The sequence below is a fragment of the Platichthys flesus genome, chromosome 2 (assembly GCF_949316205.1).
Source record: "Platichthys flesus chromosome 2, fPlaFle2.1, whole genome shotgun sequence".
Taxonomy (NCBI): Eukaryota; Metazoa; Chordata; class Actinopteri; order Pleuronectiformes; family Pleuronectidae; genus Platichthys; species Platichthys flesus.
The window spans coordinates 21,926,288-21,943,934 of NC_084946.1; the positions used below are offsets into that span (position 1 = coordinate 21,926,288).

The following is a 17,647-nucleotide window of genomic DNA, read 5'->3' on the forward strand; positions in this document are numbered from 1 at the left end:
AGACTGCCACTCACATTCAGATCAGGTTTATTATTCGTCCCAAAGAAATGTGATGAATTTGCTAATTTTTCTGGAGCACTGACGCCTCGCAAACACGACGCTGGTTCATCCCGAGCTATCCAATCCCATTCAGTTTTGTTCGTTCAGCGCCAAATCACAGCAGGAATTATCTCAAGGCATTTCTCGTAGTAGGTCAAGACCTTTCAATATTATAGAGAGAGGAGCCCGGCGGTTCCTGCGATGAGCGAGCAGGAGGCGAAGAGTGGAGAGAAAAATAAACAACCTTTTAACAGGAAGAATTCCCCAGTAGTGAGAGAGAGAGAGAGAGGGGCCCAGTGCATCATGGGAGTTCCCCCCGCAGTCTAAGGCTAAGTCCACATGAGCCGACCCCAAATATAATCTTTGTATAAGAGGAAAGATTAATGCGTATGTCAACAAAACAATTTTTTGATCCAGTTATACAGAGCTGGATTGTCAGTGCTTAAAAATGTCTAGAACTTTAAATATAGGTCAATTTATTCCGTTTTATAGTAATATAATAATAATAATAATGTCCTTCATGGGGTCATCTTTGCATTTTCAATTTAATAATTTGAAACGATTGGTTTGTGAGGTCACGTGTTGATTTTGAGGAACAGAGGCTGCAGCTCCTCACGGACGTTTCCATGTTCTTGTGTCTTTCTTTTGTGTGGATTGCGCAGCCTGCCGAGGAAGAAGCGTGTGATTTACCCTGAAATCATGCCACAGCGTTTTGTAATTACAAAGTAAGCCATATTATCCCAAACAGGCTGCCTGGCCCCTCGGAGCTGAGGGTATGACTAAGCCTGTTCCGTGTCTGTGAAGTGGTTTATTGTGAAGGCGCACCGGGCCCGGAAGTGTGCGCTCGGCAGTTTCTTAGTCACAGTAACGCACAGAGACACGGCTCAGACTCACAATCCAGAGTTTTGTGTAAAGTAAAGGTGAACGAGGCTGACACGCACCGAGACAGGAAAAATAAACTGAAAATAAAGCAGATGAAAGGTGAGAGGTGTACCTACACTGTGGTTGCTTGAATCATCAGTTCGCGGTCGAATGATGAATGAGCGACACATTTTTCTGGAAAGGAGAAGACGGGTACAGAGGAGGAGATAAATGCTGAGCAGGAGGAAAATCTCAGTGATAAACAGAGGGAGCAGATTGAAGAGGCGTCGAGCTGGAGGAGAACAGATCGAACGAGGAGCTCAGTCCAGCGAACGAAGCTGTAGGGAACCAGTTAGCTCTTTACAGCAGTAGCCAGTAGTTGGTAGTAGAAAAATAACTAGACAAAAGGAGTCAACATGTTATTTAAACAAAGAATATGTAACTTTGGCCACTAGGGGTATCTCAATCAAAACAATAACAAAAAACATAATTATAGGATGTTGTGAAGAGGCTTGGGATCATGGGGTGCAATCAGTCGCAAATCATGTTCACGCTGGAGGTCAAGTATTAATGTTTTATTCACATAACGTTGCAGCCAGCCAAGAATAATCCTGATCCATTACAAGGGATGTATGAGAACAGCCAACTTACAACTAGCTAGCAGTGTGTTTTTTCCTTAAAGTCAAAAGTCGTACATGAATCGTCTTTAGAATTGGGGATTTCTCTTGGTTTAAACATTGTTGGAAACATTCTGGATATTATAAATACAACACAACAACAAATCATATACTTCTAGTCATTTTTAGATACCTGTATGAAGAGATGTTAGTAATAAAATATGTTTACTAAAATAGTACCCATTTTTGTTAATGTATGAGGCAAAATTACAGCCTCTCTGTGAAATACAATTTTTTTACACTTAGAAATACAAAAGTTTTCCTCAGCTCCGAGCAAACAAGAGACTGATTTGAGACTTTTAAAGATTTTGCAACAACATGCTGTATTTTTTGGGGGGGGGAAATCGACTTACAATTAAAAATATTATTGGGTTTCTCTTCCGAGGTTCACACACACTTTACAAGATTAAACTTTTAAGACACTGTGATAAAATGCAGCCGAACAGCACAGGCGCGGGGGGGGGGGGGGGGGGGGAGTTTCTGCTTCCTGCTTTACAGCCCATCACCTACCTCATCATTGTTGTGTCCGCTGTCTCAGCTAATGCAGGAATCGGTGAGTCAGCCACAGTGACGTCGCCGCCTGAAGCGTCTGTGCAGCCGGGCAGTTCAATGAGTCGGGGTCACAGGATCCTCTGACTGCACGGCTACATTCTGAGATATATTCTGTATCTTTGAGGAAACTGTTCTATACATTTCATGTTTGAACAAGATGAATGTCATGTTGTTTGCCTCCAGTGATTCTTCTTTCTACAAGTTGAAGTTCTAGTGTCTCTCGTTGGCCGAAGCAAATAATGAACCTGCACATTTGTCTATATGCTTTAGAACTGTTCAATATATTTACTCCTTCTGGCAAAGATTCATGTGGGAAATCGAGATTCTTTTTTTTCTGTAAGTTTGAGTTGAACAGTGTCTTATACTGACTACATTTTGATATTAAAATAACTTTATCTTTCCTAAATAAGTGTTGTAGCAAATGTTTTTTTGGAAAATGTCCAACTAGAGCAAATTACATACAAACTCATCAGTAAATCAGACACCAATCAATAATTACATTGTCATAATAATTACTTATTTTTCTGTATATAACAAACAATATGTGTTATTCGTATTTCTCCTTGTTGGGATGTATGATTGGTTTGTTTTTGCTTATTTCTCTCCCCATCGTTTTCTCCTTAAATGTCTCTGTCATTGTATAAAAATCAATACAAGTCAATATTTAAAAAACATACACCCTAGCTTTAAGTTACTTCAAAAACTGTTTATTTTTATCAGGAGTCAATATTTGCTTCTTTTTCATGAGCGTGTGCAGTAAACGAAGGTGAGGAAAGATCTAAATAATAAGTAAAATGCGGACGAAGGCTGCGGAGTGAAAATATCATTTATCAGTCGGTGGTTTGATGCCGGCTGCGCAGTAACGGGACGAGTGGAGGATGAATCGTCACTGAGAGGCCTGTGTTTGGGTGAAAGGATCTCCGGGGACTGTTAGAAGCTGTTCAGCTCCCTCTGAATCCTATCTCCCCTTATTGTGTCCACACAAAGTTCTGGAAATTGGATCTTTTTTGAGTTTTATCTGTGAATGTGGATTACTACTATTGCATTAGATAGGAGGACGACACCCTCGCCGAGTGCCGGTGTCTTCTGTTCCCCCGGAACATTAGCATTTTCCCTCTGCTCCCTCGCAGCCTCACTCACTATCTCCGTCCTCCTGGGTTCAAAAAGAGGCTTTTCAGGAAGGTACTTTATAACGGTTTTGTATTTCTAACATCAAGACATTTTTGTATCACTGTGTCAACTTCCTGGACAAAGACGTTTTACCTCTTTGAGACTGTGCCAGCCTTTGAACTGCACTTTCATGGGAAAACCTTCTGTGTCTTCTGCATCCAAGCACATTCACTCCACCTCACTCCCCCCCCCTCATGAGAGAGGCATTTGAAATGTAAAGTTTGAGTGCTCTTCGTATTCATTTCCTTGTTCCCTGTTGAGTGGATCTGATGGAAAATCTAACCTGTGTTTTTCTTCTTCTTCTTCTTCTTCTTCTTGTCCTTGTCCTTGTCTGTCCTTTTCCACTCTGGTCGCCCCTCTGTCTTTAGCTAATTCACACCATCAGTGTGACGGATAGAGACGAGCCACAGGCCGGACATCGCTTCTTCTTCACCCTGGCGCCCGAGGCTGCCAGCAATCGACACTTCACCCTGTGGGATGTTAAAGGTGAGAGGCCATATCTGGGTGTAGGTAGATATTTGAGAAGCCCGCGGCGTTATCGGCACAATATAATGTATAATAATAACATGTATATATGGAATTCCAGCCCAGTGTGGTACAGTGGACGTCTTGTCCGTCCCACCCTTTCTGGATTATTCATTCGGTCTCAGAATCCTCTCCTTGTCCGGTTCCATTCTCACGTTTTCATTAGTACACGAGTGAATGCTAATTTTTAAATGTGCGCGACTACAGCAACACTTTTTCCCTGACTCCACTGTTGGAGATCACGATAAAGCTGGTCGAGACAGAAGAGTTTAAAGGGATTTCTGCATTCCCCCCAGTGAGTGGCAGTCTGAGAGTCTGGTGAAGTGCTGGAGGTGGTTCTGCCAACGTAGACCTTAAGGCAGCGTTGAGTTAGTTTAAAAGACTTCTGCTTCCAAGACTTCAAAAACGCACTGTCTGAAAACTCACTTGTAATTCCAACGTCTCAGTTTCCTCACTCAGGCGCCAGCTGCTTGACATTTTAACACGGAACACATCATAGAGAACACTGTGGGAAGCTTTTTTAGACAATTTCAGGAGACTTTTCAGAGTCTGCGATTTAGAGGTCACCTCGTTATCAGGCGGATTTTTTAAATTATTTAATTTCGTATAAAACACCACCTGTTCTGGTGCTGCCAGCAGACTGACACTGCTTCATCTGATCACATGCCCCTGCATGTGTGAAACTCGGTACTTGCAGACAAGACAATTTTGACAGTTGTTCTTGTTATAAGTTTGCCTCGGTATGTGAGGTTAAACGCTTCACCGAGCATTGTTTCCACACAGTAGGGGGATTTGATCTGAATGTCATTATCCTTGAAATAAATTACAAAGCACTACACACAAGTTTCTCTCGATTCCTCTTAAACACGGTGTCAACTGCTTATGTAATTTTCTGAAGTGTCCTCAAAATGTTATTCGGTGAAAACACACACAGCTTTATGTCAGTTGTCTGCACAGCGTAGGAAAACATTAAAATCACTTTTCCCCTGTGATGACTCGGCTTTGTCAGGGTTTTTTTTTTTTGTTCCATGCTCGTCTGTTTCTGCAAACATGCTTGCAGATCCCACGTTTAGCAGTGTGTACCTAAGTGAATGTGACATCTGGTTAAATCAAGATTGATCTGACACCAGAAAAATGTCAGGGGAGCAGCCTGAGCTTGGGAAATGTCACAGTGCGGAGGCTGCGGCGTTTTCTGCTGAAGTCGTGACGCTCACATGCACGTGAAGGGATGAAAGAACAACCCAAGCCTTGTATAACGGATAAACACTATTCTATTTAAAGTAAACACGCTGCTTATTTTTTCTTTCTCCCCTTCACACAAAGAGCAAACGCACAAACGACGTATATAATGTGCACATGCACAAACAGCATGATCTTTTTCCACTTCAGCCAGTTATGTGATGTGTGTTGATGTGCATTTATATGCAATAGCATTTCAGTTGCTCTCCTCAACCACATATTGAGGAAACTCTATATAGTAGTGCCGAACCTAAAATAGTAAAATATGAACGTTAAAACCAAGTCTAAACATCAAACGGATTGAATTAGCGTGTAATGACCTAAATGTCCTCAGAGACTCATTCACACACAGTTGTAAAACAACATATATGTATTCTTTAATATACCTTATATACCAGGACAAACACTATTTCTGATCCTGTTTTATAGATTTATTTTTGAAAGACACCGAACCCCACACAGACTTTTTCATCCTCCCGCCCTCTTTTTTCCACTCCGGTGTCTCTTTTCATGGACACATTTGTCAACCCGTCACTTTCAATCTGTCACTTCTTCTTTTCCTTATCATGGCCTCACATCGTGTTCTGTCTCTAAGCCTTGACACAGCCATTCTTTTTCCACCTATGTTTTTCGAAACGCTACCTGTGCTCACGTCCCTAAACTCCCTGCTTAAAAAAAAGCAATGTAACGTGATATTTTATAGAAATTTACTTGACATATCTATGTGAAATATGGCTATTGAAGGTTTTGATTGGAGACTGCACCAGATGCCACTGCTGCGTGTGTTCAGCCCTGGAAGAGAACGCTGTGTAAAAGTCCAAATGACAAAGTCAGCGGTGTAACTTTCCCGCACATAAACGGTAATATGAAGATTGTTCTACATGTGCCAGAGGAGCTCAGGGGCCGACGTGGATAATGGTGATATATGTTCTGGAGATGGATTGCTCGGTATCCTCGATGCAACTCTACCCACAAAGCGGCTCCCACTCTATTTGTCAAAGCCTCCTCCTGGATTCCACGTAACATTTATCTATGTCTCTGGCAGAGAAGTTTAATTTCAAACAGTGGCTCACTCATTTTCCCCCCGTTTATTTTTTTTTATTTTTATGCTTGCTAGATGAAATGAACTGCCCGGATGCTTCTCACAGTGAAGTCATTTAACCCCGGGTTGACTCGACGGCCCCTCCTTGTGGAGTCCGTGAACTGTGGCTGTTTGAAAAACGATTTAGTCAGTGTTTGTTCTCCGGCTCTCGATCATTTTCTTGAAGTTGTTTTCATTGTTGCTCTTGAATCAAATGTCAAACATCTTACATTTCTGAAAAGTATGATTGGCCTTGATATCTTAGTAACGATGAACTGTTTTTTCTTTTTTTTTTTAAATCTCTTCGATCAGTAAGTACAGTCTGGAGTTGAGGGGAGTAAAAAAAAAAACAACCAGGGTCATAAAAGCACTCACTGGATTGAGATCATAAATTTTAAAGCAGCGAGCTAAAAGAAAAAAAACACATCAGCGAGCAGACGAAAAGGTTTTGTTCTTCAAACACTGAATCACTCATGTGCAATCCTCTGCTGTACCTTGTCTCTGATCCTTCCCCCGACCCCAATGCACTCCCGCCCCCCCCCCCCCAGACAACACAGCAGGCATCCGGACCCAGCGGTCGGGCTTCAACCGCCACGAGCAGAATGTGTACTTCCTGCCCATCCTGGTGGTGGACAGCGGGCCGCCCTCCCTGAGCTCCACGGGCACCCTGACCATCCACGTCTGCGGCTGCGACACTGGTGAGAGCGAGACTGTGGGAGCTGCACCATTACTAACATTATCATCACTGTCACCTTTCTGCAGCGGCAGCAGCAGCAGCACAGCGGAAGAAAGGTCATCTACATGACATTGTTTTGGTCAGCAAACAGTTCTTATCAGCTCATGTTTGCGGGAAAATAAAATATCACACGGCCGTAAATCTGCAGACGAATGGCCTTTGAGTGAAATTCGTCTGGATGGAGATAATAGTGCATGCATGATAACACGCAGTTATTTTCCTCTCTCTTGATAAAACTGTGATTAATCCTTTTCCAGTAATCAAGATTCAGAACCTGTGTTGAATATGTTCAGAAATATATACTGTGTTTTTTTTTCTGTCAACACAGAGGGAGCCATCCAGTCCTGCAATGCCACAGCCTATGTAATGAGTGCTGCTCTCAGCCCTGGGGCGCTTATAGCACTGCTGGTCTGCATGCTCATCCTCATAGGTAAGCACACGGATGTACTCATGTATAGTACATATGGATGGATGGATGGATGGATTGATGGATGGATGACCACAATTGATAAGAATAGCTTTTTCTGGGGTCAACTACTCGAGCAGGTCCAGCAGGAGCACCAGTGAGAGGTTCCAGTAAAAGAGGCCTGTCTGAGGGAGAGGACTGTGTATGATGACTTCATGTCTTCTGCTCATAAATTCATGCAGGAGAACATGTGTCTTTTAATGGATTGACCAGATTTAGAAGCTATCTATATTTCATGGATGAAATTTGCGCATTGCACTGGCAGAAAAGAAAACTAAGACGAATGACATAAATAAAAAACAATCAATTTTTCATCTCTCTTCCACGAGTGGCTCCTCACGTTTGATATTTTGTTTGCTTCAGTTATAAGAAACGCTTTCGTTTGAGGAGCCGGGCAAACACGATGTCTGGGTGTATGAATGATACCGAGACGACTTTGATCCTCCGAACACAGATGGAATGAATGGGAGTAGAGTGTGTGGGGGGGGGGGGGGGGGGGGGGGGGGAGCAAACAGGCGAAAGAGCTGCCTCAGCAGTTGTATCCCCCTGGAACAGTAGGGCTTTAAGTAAGAAATGCTTTCCAGACATTCTTTGATATATTTTTATTTATTTATATATATATATATATATACACAGGCATACACATGCACATGACACACACACGCACGCACATGCTCACCCTCTCAGGGACTGAAGAGGTTTGGTATTGTCATATCTGAAAATTTTATGAGTTGGCTTCTCCCTCTCCCCCCCCCCCCCCGTACTGCACATCTCTGCATCCCACTCGTCGGTGACAGCGAGGAACGACATGGCTGTCATGTTGTTTTGTCTCCCCCGCTCCTGCCTCTACACATTTTTACAGCGCGCAGGCAGTGAATGATGGACGACGTGACAGGAGGCAGCAGTTAGCGAGGCTTGACTTTGCTTTGTGTTTTGTTTGAGAGCTCGCTAATGAGGGCTGTTAAACCTCTGTCTCCATTGACCAAACCATCCACTGTGGTGAACTTCAAAAGCCGGGCATAATATATTTATCGTGGCTTTTAGAGCCTCAACAAAATGTTATGTTCAAATCTAACGGCAACCTCTGTTGGCTATAAAAAAAAAAACAGGAAAAAAAACAGTGTTTGCAGTGTGCGGTGGTTTTGGTATCCTGGGACAGATGACATCCTCTCGGAGGCCTGAGTAAAAAACTGTTATTTGAAGTTTAAGAGCTCGACCCTGTGCAGGGACGTGCAGGGGACAGAAGCAGAAGAATCACACTTATGCCAAACACTTTAAAAAAAAATTGTTATGAGTTCATGAGCCATTTTGATTCCATTAATGAATCTAGTGTGGTGCCAGTTCTAAACCGGTCTGTTCGGAAAAAGGCTGATGCTCGGCCTGTGTGAATGCTCCTGTGCCTAATTCAGAATTAGTTCTGTAACATGCTGTCACTTTCTTATTGTTTGCATGGAGGTTTTTGTCTGCAGAGCTTTTAAGGAACCATCTAGATTGAGGTTAGGAAACATTGTGTTCATCCTACCTGGTTTATGTGCATTGAAGGTTGTATAGTCAATTATTTTCTTTGAAGACAAACAGGAAGTGATTCTATAAGTGATGTTTCCGTGACAGAGATCAGCTCCTGTGCCGTGTGTCTGTGTCTCGGTCCAATGTGATGAAATGAAAATAAGCAAATTATCAAAATGATCAGGTGGCAATTTTGAGCCACGGTTGGATTCCACTGCTGCAGTTTATCCAAGGACCTAGAAGAAATCATTTTATATTTTGTTAACACGCTGCCCCCCCCCCCCCCACTGACTGCAACAAAAAGCTGTTGATTGAATTTTCATTGATATTGAATATATCGCATTTCTGAATTCCACCGAACGCTTTGTTCCGTGTGAAGCTGATAAGATGGCTCCTGATAGATGCATCCCACATACAGACAGACAGAGAGACAGACAGGCCGACATTTGGTCGACGGTGCCATGTTGATTCCAACAGCCAGGGACTCTAATCGGTGCTAAGCCCATGCCACTCTCAGTGACTGATTGGTTAGAAATGGACCGAACGGGCCTCATCAACACTCTGAAGTGCAGGCTGAGTCCGAGCACTTGGCTTCTGCCAGTCATCACGTTGATTGTGAGATCTCAGGGCTGCAGGCGGCGGCCGGGTCGAGCCGTGTGTTCACCGGTGTCGCCCGGTGTGAAAAACAGACGGGAGCGGGGGGGCAATCTCATCATTCCGCTCACACGTTGCCCGGTAGCTTCCTGTCCCCCCTTTACCTAACCCTGTACACACACCCACACACACACACAGACACACACAAACTAACACATTCAGTACGTGTCCACTCACGAATGCTAAGCACATCATCCACACACTAAATCAGCCTTCACCTATTCAGTGCAATGCAATCCATTCTCTCTTAGCTTCATTACTGCATGCACCTCGTCTCCTCGCACACACACACACACACACACACACACAAACCACACGCGGCGACTGCCTAACCAGCCGGCCCGCACTGCCTCTCTCGTGAGACTGGACCACCTCTATTACACCAATTGTTGGATGATGAGAAAAATGAAAACAAATTTCTGCCTAATTACCTTACAAACAAACAGTCCCTCCATCAGCTCGTTTATAGGCCTGATGTGATGAATCCATTCCACCGCGCCGCAGCATCTGCATGCATCCGTTCCAATTACCTCCCATCTGCTTGCAATGAACTCCTGGGTGGGGGCGACCAGCGCAGCCCAAGGGTAAATTAACCGTCTTGTCAGGAACACTCCCCGCAACATCTGTACACAAGGGGGACCGGCTTTGTACGTATAGGAGGCAGCTAAACACACATGCCTACACGTGCTTCCTACAAAGGTAAGATCTGTGCGCGGCGTTGTGTTGAGATTGCCTGAGGCGGGCTAATCTCCAAGTTAAATAGCTTTTTCAGAGGCGTACGGTTCAAGCAGCCGTACACATAGCAGGTAGCCGCCTGTTATCAGTGAGGCAGCGAGGTTATCTGATCGTCTTTTGCGTCCCACAGATCTGCCACCGACTCCTTTTAACAGCGATTACTGAAGAAACAGCTGATCTGCACATATGAGGGAGTTCATAACATCCAGTTTTCTCCCTCCTGTTACCCTCCTCATTAGACTGAATTAAGAGTGATTGTCTTAGCGCTCCTTTGGCATGAACGGCAGCGCCACAAACCATGACTGTTTCCTCCGACCCAGTGGCAATTACTTCACACCGTTCACGGCGGAGAAGAATAAGCACAACAGTTAGAGAGACCTCTCTCCCGACGGAGCCCGGCTAACAATGTAAGAGAGGAACGCCTGCACGCTATCAGGCGGAGATCCTGCATGAAGTTATTTTTCAGAGCATTTACAGGATCATTTGTGATCCTCATATGCTTGAAACTGTTGCTTTTTGCTCCGGAGAAAGAAAAGAGCAGGAAAAAGGATAGCGGAGGTGAAATATGGTGTTTTACTGTCACATCCTGACTCTGAAGGTCACTTTGTGAGAACACATTTGTCCGCGGGCCATTTCTTCATGCATATTAATACACGTGCTTGAACGTGTACATTTCCTGTGCACAGCCTGTGTGAGGTCCTGACATTGATGTAGTTTGACTTTACCGGTGGGGATCCGGAGCATCAAACGACGCCTGTGTAATTGATGGTCTTTATATCTCTGTGGGCTTGTAGGCATTTGTTTTAGGCAACAGGCCGTCTGTTCCAGAAGCTGCACGGTGCCTACCGGTTAATGATCTATATATAAATGTCCCCTCACTGGCATCCCTTTGAGGGGAGTAGCTGGAGAAAGGAAAGGGGAGTCTGTCTGTGGAGACACAGTCCACAGCTGACTGGCCACAAGAAACACATCCTGCTGCCAGTCAAAGCCCAGCAGCTCCACCTCTTCACCTCTTTACGTGGCTTCTATCCTTCTCTTTTTTCCATCGCTGAAACTCCTTCATTACAATCACCAGGAGCCGGCATTTCCCTGCATGCAGGACGATTCCTCACAGTCGGTTTAAAAAAAAGCACATTTCAATTAACGCCACTAATTGAAGTGATTGTAAAGTGGGAGGCCATTAACATCTTCTGGAAACCATCACATTCATTCTGATCAGTTCTCCATTATAGAGACGTAAAGAAATGAATCGGGTCCGTTCCACCAGCTGCAGCAGTCAACACCAGATAATAAATAATCATCTATGTAAAAATTGGTCCCTGCGCGGTTTTAACGATAGTATCAACCTGGTAATTTATTATTAGAGTTATTATCTCTAATCGGGATGCATGGTTCTATTTGATACAAATTCACCATGTTTTGTAAATCAACCCCATGCCCACGTTTTTCTTTGAGAATCACTTCCTCGATCAAAAAGAGACGATCGCTGCTTATCCATGAAACCAAACTTGTTCGTTGCCATTTTTCTCCGGTGTGCAGAATTCATCCATATGTTTTTTTTTCAACGGCCTCTGAAATGACATTGGGTGACATTGGAGAAGCTCCACCAGGATTCATTCGGAGGTTTACCAGCCCCGATGAGAGATGATGAAGCTACAAGTCTATAAGTGAGACTTCTCTTATCAGAAACACGGGCAGTAATTAAAAAAACAAAGCTGAAATCCAACTCCTATTGATTCATCCTCGGTGCGGCCTTTGTTTCCCTCTCATTAGTCCACGTCAGTGATCCATCTCCATTGTCTTCCTCTTCTGAGGTTCTTTCTTTACTCTTTCTGGAGGTGGTTGTCTCTTCTCTGTTTTAACTCAGGTGATGGAACCACAGAGAATAAGTTTCATTCAACTTGGATGAGTATTGATGTTCAGATTGGCCTCCATTAGGCCATTTGAATCATATTTCTGAGCAATGCAATCAGTGTTGTGAAAAAAAATCAATGTCCATGCATAGGTAATGTAAAACTTAATAATATATTATCTTCCCCGGCCGTGCCTTTGCCCTGAGAGGGGAAACCAAGCTACAATGACATTTGGATTTATTTAATTTTTTTTAAATGGAAGATTACGTGCAAATCCATCATGCACAGTGCACGTTTCATTTCCAACACCGTGTGTTGTGTGTGTGCACATTTAGAACAATTATTTTCTTTAAGAAAAGTTGGTAGTTCTGAATTAGTATGTCTAGCAGCATGAAGAGGGGTAGCATTTTGCATGGAAGCTCTTTAAACTCAGCCTGACAGATCTTAATCCTTGTCGACTGTGCAGAGAGTTAAAGCTGCAGATTTCAAATGACTTGCTGTAATGACAGTTTATAAAATCCTTTAAATAGGAACCTGTCTCTCCCCCTGCCTTTATCTCATCCTGCTGTTCGGCTTCATCAGACAAATCCCAACCTCCGTGTTGTTTTGAGAAGAAAACATTATGGTGCAACATGTCCCGACGCTGGAGAAAAGCAATGTTTTCTGTATGAACTTCTACATGTTTAGTATTAATGTGGAATGCAGCTTGGTCGTCATCTCTCACTGAATCTTATTCTGTGTCCCTTTTCCATCAGTTCTCGTCCTGCTGATCCTGACCCTGAAACGCCACAGGAAGGGCCAGAGGATGGCGGAGGACGAGGAGGACATGAGGGATAACGTCATCAAGTACAATGACGAGGGCGGAGGGGAGCAGGACACTCAGGCGTACGACATGAGCGCCCTGAGGAACCTCTACGACTTCCCGGAGGCCAAGAGCTGTGACTCCGGCCCGGACATTCGCTCACTGCCGCAGTGGATACAGGCGAGTCGAGCAACCGGGGGTGCAGAGGGAACAGCGGCGGCGGCGGCTGCGGCGGCGGCAGACTTCTCCCTATTCAAAGGCTACATCCGTAAGAAGGTGGAGGCGGCCGACGCTGACCTGTCGGTCCCGCCGTACGACTCCTTCCAGACGTACGCCTTCGAGGGCTCCAGTTCCCCGGCGCTGTCGCTCAGCTCCATCCACACGCTGTCCACCACCTCGGAGCAGGATTTCTCCTACCTCAGCGAGTGGGGGCCGCGCTTCAGGCAACTGGCGGGCTACTACGCCCCGGGAAACCCAGAGGAGGAAGGATCCTAGCACAGCTCCTCCTCTGCAGAGAGACATTCAAACTCCCTCTCCTCGTCCTTCTTCCTCCTTCTTCTCCTTCTCTGCCTCCTCTTCTCACCCTCTGGCCCTCTTTGGAGATCATCAGAGCCAGCACTGTGTACTCCTTGAAACAGAGCACAGCTTCTTTATCTCTTTGAAAGAAAGTTCCCCGGCGTCAAAGTTTGAACTCGAGATTTTTTCAACATGAAAAGCTCTGGCGATGTTTTGAGAGAGGAGGAACAAAAGAGAGACGCCCACATTGAGTCACGTGTGAAGGGACGACTTCTTGTCTCTCCCTAACCGTAAATGAAAATCCTTATTTTAAGCTATGAGACTGTTTTCAGAATTCAGAGAGAAAAAGAAAAAAAAAAAAACGTCAAGGCAAACTGTCTGAGAAACAAGTATTTATTTAAGGAGGAAATATTTATGTATTTATTTGTTTGTATGTATTTATTTATTTATTTTACATCATTATTGCCGTCGTGAAAAACTGAGACCCCGAACTCTGCCGAAGTGCTGAAGACACCGGGGAAACGAGGAGAACGACAGACACGACACGGCAGAGGACTCGACACAATGCCGGTGCAGAGACGGCGACCGGGTCATATCAAAATTACAGTCTGGAAAATATTTGTATTTATTTTCTATGACCGCTTTTGTAAAATAACCGATTTAAGAGGAGAAAAATAAATGGCCAACAGAAAGAGGGAAAAGGACGCTTTGAAAGAAAACTCTGAGAGCAGCCAGTTCACTCTGAACGCTTGAGCCTGACATACTTTTTTGCCGTATTTAAGTGATTTATTATGGGGGGGGGGGTTGTTTGAAGGTCACAAAAACTGAAGACAATTGTGTGTCAACAATTTCTTTTTCTTATCCCGTTCCCAGCCAGTTGTAAGGCAATAAGGCACAACCCGCAGCAGTGATTTAAGACTAATCAAAATGACTGTTTCCTGGAATTGGCTGGTGGCCGCCTTCGTCCCACAGGGAGCCAATCTTCATTTCCAGAAATTGTGTGTGAATTTGTTCAATATGTTCCGTTAATTTTATATCCTGAGACGTTTTGTTATGCTTTTGATATTTTGTTTCCTTTTTTTTGTGGGGGGTGGGGGGGGGGGGGGGGGGGGGGGCACCGGTGACAGCACATCGGTTGTGTCTTATTAAAAAACTAGAGGTTCAAGGCTGATACCGGGATCAATGGACTGGTCTACATCCACCTGTTCTCCACAACCTGTTCAATGTCGACCTTAACTTGCAAAAATGTATCGGAAATTAAAGAAAAGATTCCAACGAATAAATATTTAATTTTTTTGCGCTACAAACTTACATCTCATTGTGTGTGAAATATACCCGGGTGAAGTAAGCAGAGCATCCATCTGCCCGGCCATTGTTTGCCACTTGTTTGCTGAAGATTGTCCCCGTGAATTATGAATAGTGGTGGAGCTGGTTTGTGTTTACACGGGGGGGTAGATTGACAGAACAGTCCTGGATGGAAGCAAACAGACCATATGACAGGCCAGAGCCAAACAAAGGCTGGGCTCTCAGTGTGGCTCCCTCCTGTCTCCCTCCTGCCAAACGACTGTAATTGTGCTGGTCACCGGAGGACGCCGAGGCATATGAAGCTGCTTTCATCTTTATGATCTGCTGCGGAAGTGGCCAGTCAGACGGTGTCTGGCGTTCACGTTCAATCGCTTTCATAACTCGGGTTCCAGAGAAAATGTCAGCTCTTTTTGTTGTCACCAGTGGGTCTGCTGTGTCCACTAATTGTTTGCTGGGAGTCGACATTGAACTGTGTTTCAAACAATGATTATCGATCACTGCGGAGCAAAGAGAAGCCGATTCCAGACTTTGGGCTTCGTCAGATCGAGCTGAAGTGGCAGCGAGTTGAAGAAATTGAAAAGTTATCTGCAGATTATTTTTTTTCAGGAGTGTTGCAAGAATTATCCGATCAGCGGCAGAGCTGGACTTCACAGTGTTGCTGCGTTTCAGGCTCTTACTTGTTATCATCAATTATGTAAATGACCGTTTTAAAACAGTAATTGCCTAAAGATGAACATCCCGGGAAAATGTGGAGAGTAATTTAACAAGGTTAAAGTTTAAACTTAAATTGATTTCATAATTTGAATCCCAGTCTGCGGCAGTTTACTGTACTGAGCCATGTACTGCTGCCGTGTGTGTGTTTATTCACGTAACTCTACGAATATGCCATCTCTTATTAATCACTGCCTTTAGCCCGACAGCCTTTACAAATTGAAATACAAATGTCAGTGTTAGGGAGGATGTACACAAATAGGTCAGCACACGGGGGGGGGTTTACGTGTCCGCCTCGGAAGAAACTCCGTACAAGTCAATGTCACCGCGATGACCACGGCTCATGTGACTAATGCTGTGAAAAGCTGAGGTTAAATGAGGAAGCACATGTTCAGGGGGGAGGGGGGGGGGGGGGAGAGCTCCTCAGGTCACCCCCTGCAAACGAGCTTTGTTTTTTCTTATGTTCCATCTTCTACAGAGTAAATGCTGTCTGTAAGTGGTGACCTGCACCCACTCCCCCGAAACTCTAAGGGGCAACACGAGAGTCATACTTATTTATGCAGATGGATGTTTTGTGATTGACACTTCTTCAGGGGGATCGGTCCTCGTCTCTTCTCTCCGGCCCCGGCTGGGTAATGACAATTGATTCAACATTGGAAGGGAAATATGAATTTGCGCTTCATAAAATATCAATCATATATATATGTATATAAAGCCTCATGGCTGAAAAACTGTCGTTATTTAGTTTCCAGACGCACACAAAACAAAAACTGTCACCTTCACCAGGAACAACAAATCCATTTAGCTGAAATACGCCACACGAGTGAATCCAGCTCTGCCACAACAAATGCAAATGCGGCACTTTGCAGAATCTGAATTAATTAAGTGGGATCACTGTTGTGGTTTAGATGGCCATTGACTTTTTTACAAAAAACTGCACTTAGCTAGAGAACGGTGTTGCTGTTTATTCTCAAAGTGTCACTTACGCCCAGACACGCACTTCACTCAAAGCTTGTATAATGATGATGAAGATAATGTTTCTTTTGAAAGTGTGACTGCTCAGGCCTGTAACGGTCGTTACATTTATTTCACACAAAAATGTGATACACAAATATATAAAAAACAACGGTAGCATTTATTTCTTGAATCTGTTAATAAATCAGGATTTAGGAATTAAATAATAAAAAAACTTGTGAGGTGTAAGACTGTGTTAACATGTCTCCACTTCTTGAAGCTAAAATGTCCCAGATAAATGTACTTCCATTTTATAATGTACATGTCATTTAGAGCCTGAGTATGTCTTAAATGGGGCAGCAGTGTCATAAGAATATTTAAAATGACAGAAATCATCTTTCTCTTTCATTTGTGTCACGTTTATTCTGACTTTTATGGGTTGGCTCATGTCCCATCTACTGACATGGAGCAGGCGGGGTTTTATGACCTGTAGTGCAACCAGCCACGAGGGGGCCATCAAGACAATTTGGCTTGATTGTCTGGGGAGCGTTCATGTCGTCCATCTTGTGTATGAAAAAAAGCACAAACACATCAACTACCCACATGCATCCATTATCTGAACCATTTATCCTGTCGCAGCAGGACAGGAGAGTTTCCCAGCATGCATTGGAAAAGAGGCAGGCCCCACTCTCACCAGTCTATCACAGGACTAACACACACAGACCCATGGGCAATTAGGAGCTCAACCAAGGCTGAGGCCTGTGGGAGGAACCCGACACCGGAACAGGGAGGAAAATTGAACTTTTTGGGCTTTGAGGTGAAAGTGCCAGCATCAAATATCAACACTTCTTCAAAAAATAAGGGTTTATGACGTTAAGATGATATTGATCCAGTTGCTGCCTCCTCGGGAAGGTTGTTCAAAGTCACAGAAGCCCTGATGGAGAAGGGGCGGCCGCTCCTTTCTTTAATTCTAAATGTTGGATGTGGGCCCCGGTGGAGGATGAGACGCTGCAAGGACAAAGTGTGTGCAGGGGCAGACGTAACCAGACTTTAATAGCGATAAGTAAGGAAAGATGATTTGATTTATTTTCAGGAGTCTGAAAGATGATAAATGTGTTTCAATAAAAATCCATCAAGCTTTATTCTTAGAAATCACGAAGAGTTTCAAGTTCTGCTGATTGCACTTGAAAGCCAAAGCCCTTTGCAGGTTTCCTCTGGCGGCTGCTTTCCTCTTGTGGTCGGCGTGGACTTCTGAAATCCCTCCG

At 44.1% G+C, this 17,647-nt stretch overlaps 1 protein-coding gene across 1 annotated transcript in view; it reads left to right on the plus strand.

Annotated features, from left to right (window-relative positions):
- The window catches only part of LOC133969518 (cadherin-22-like), a 66,119-nt gene extending 51,623 nt beyond the window's left edge, over positions 1-14,496 (plus strand). Inside the window, exons 9-12 of the mRNA XM_062406055.1 lie at positions 3,668-3,785; positions 6,693-6,842; positions 7,209-7,310; positions 12,850-14,496. Coding sequence (XP_062262039.1) covers positions 3,668-3,785; positions 6,693-6,842; positions 7,209-7,310; positions 12,850-13,391 — 912 coding nt within the window. The 3' untranslated portion in view covers positions 13,392-14,496. The remainder of the gene's footprint in view (positions 1-3,667; positions 3,786-6,692; positions 6,843-7,208; positions 7,311-12,849) is intronic.
- The last annotated feature ends 3,151 nt before the right edge of the window (positions 14,497-17,647 follow it).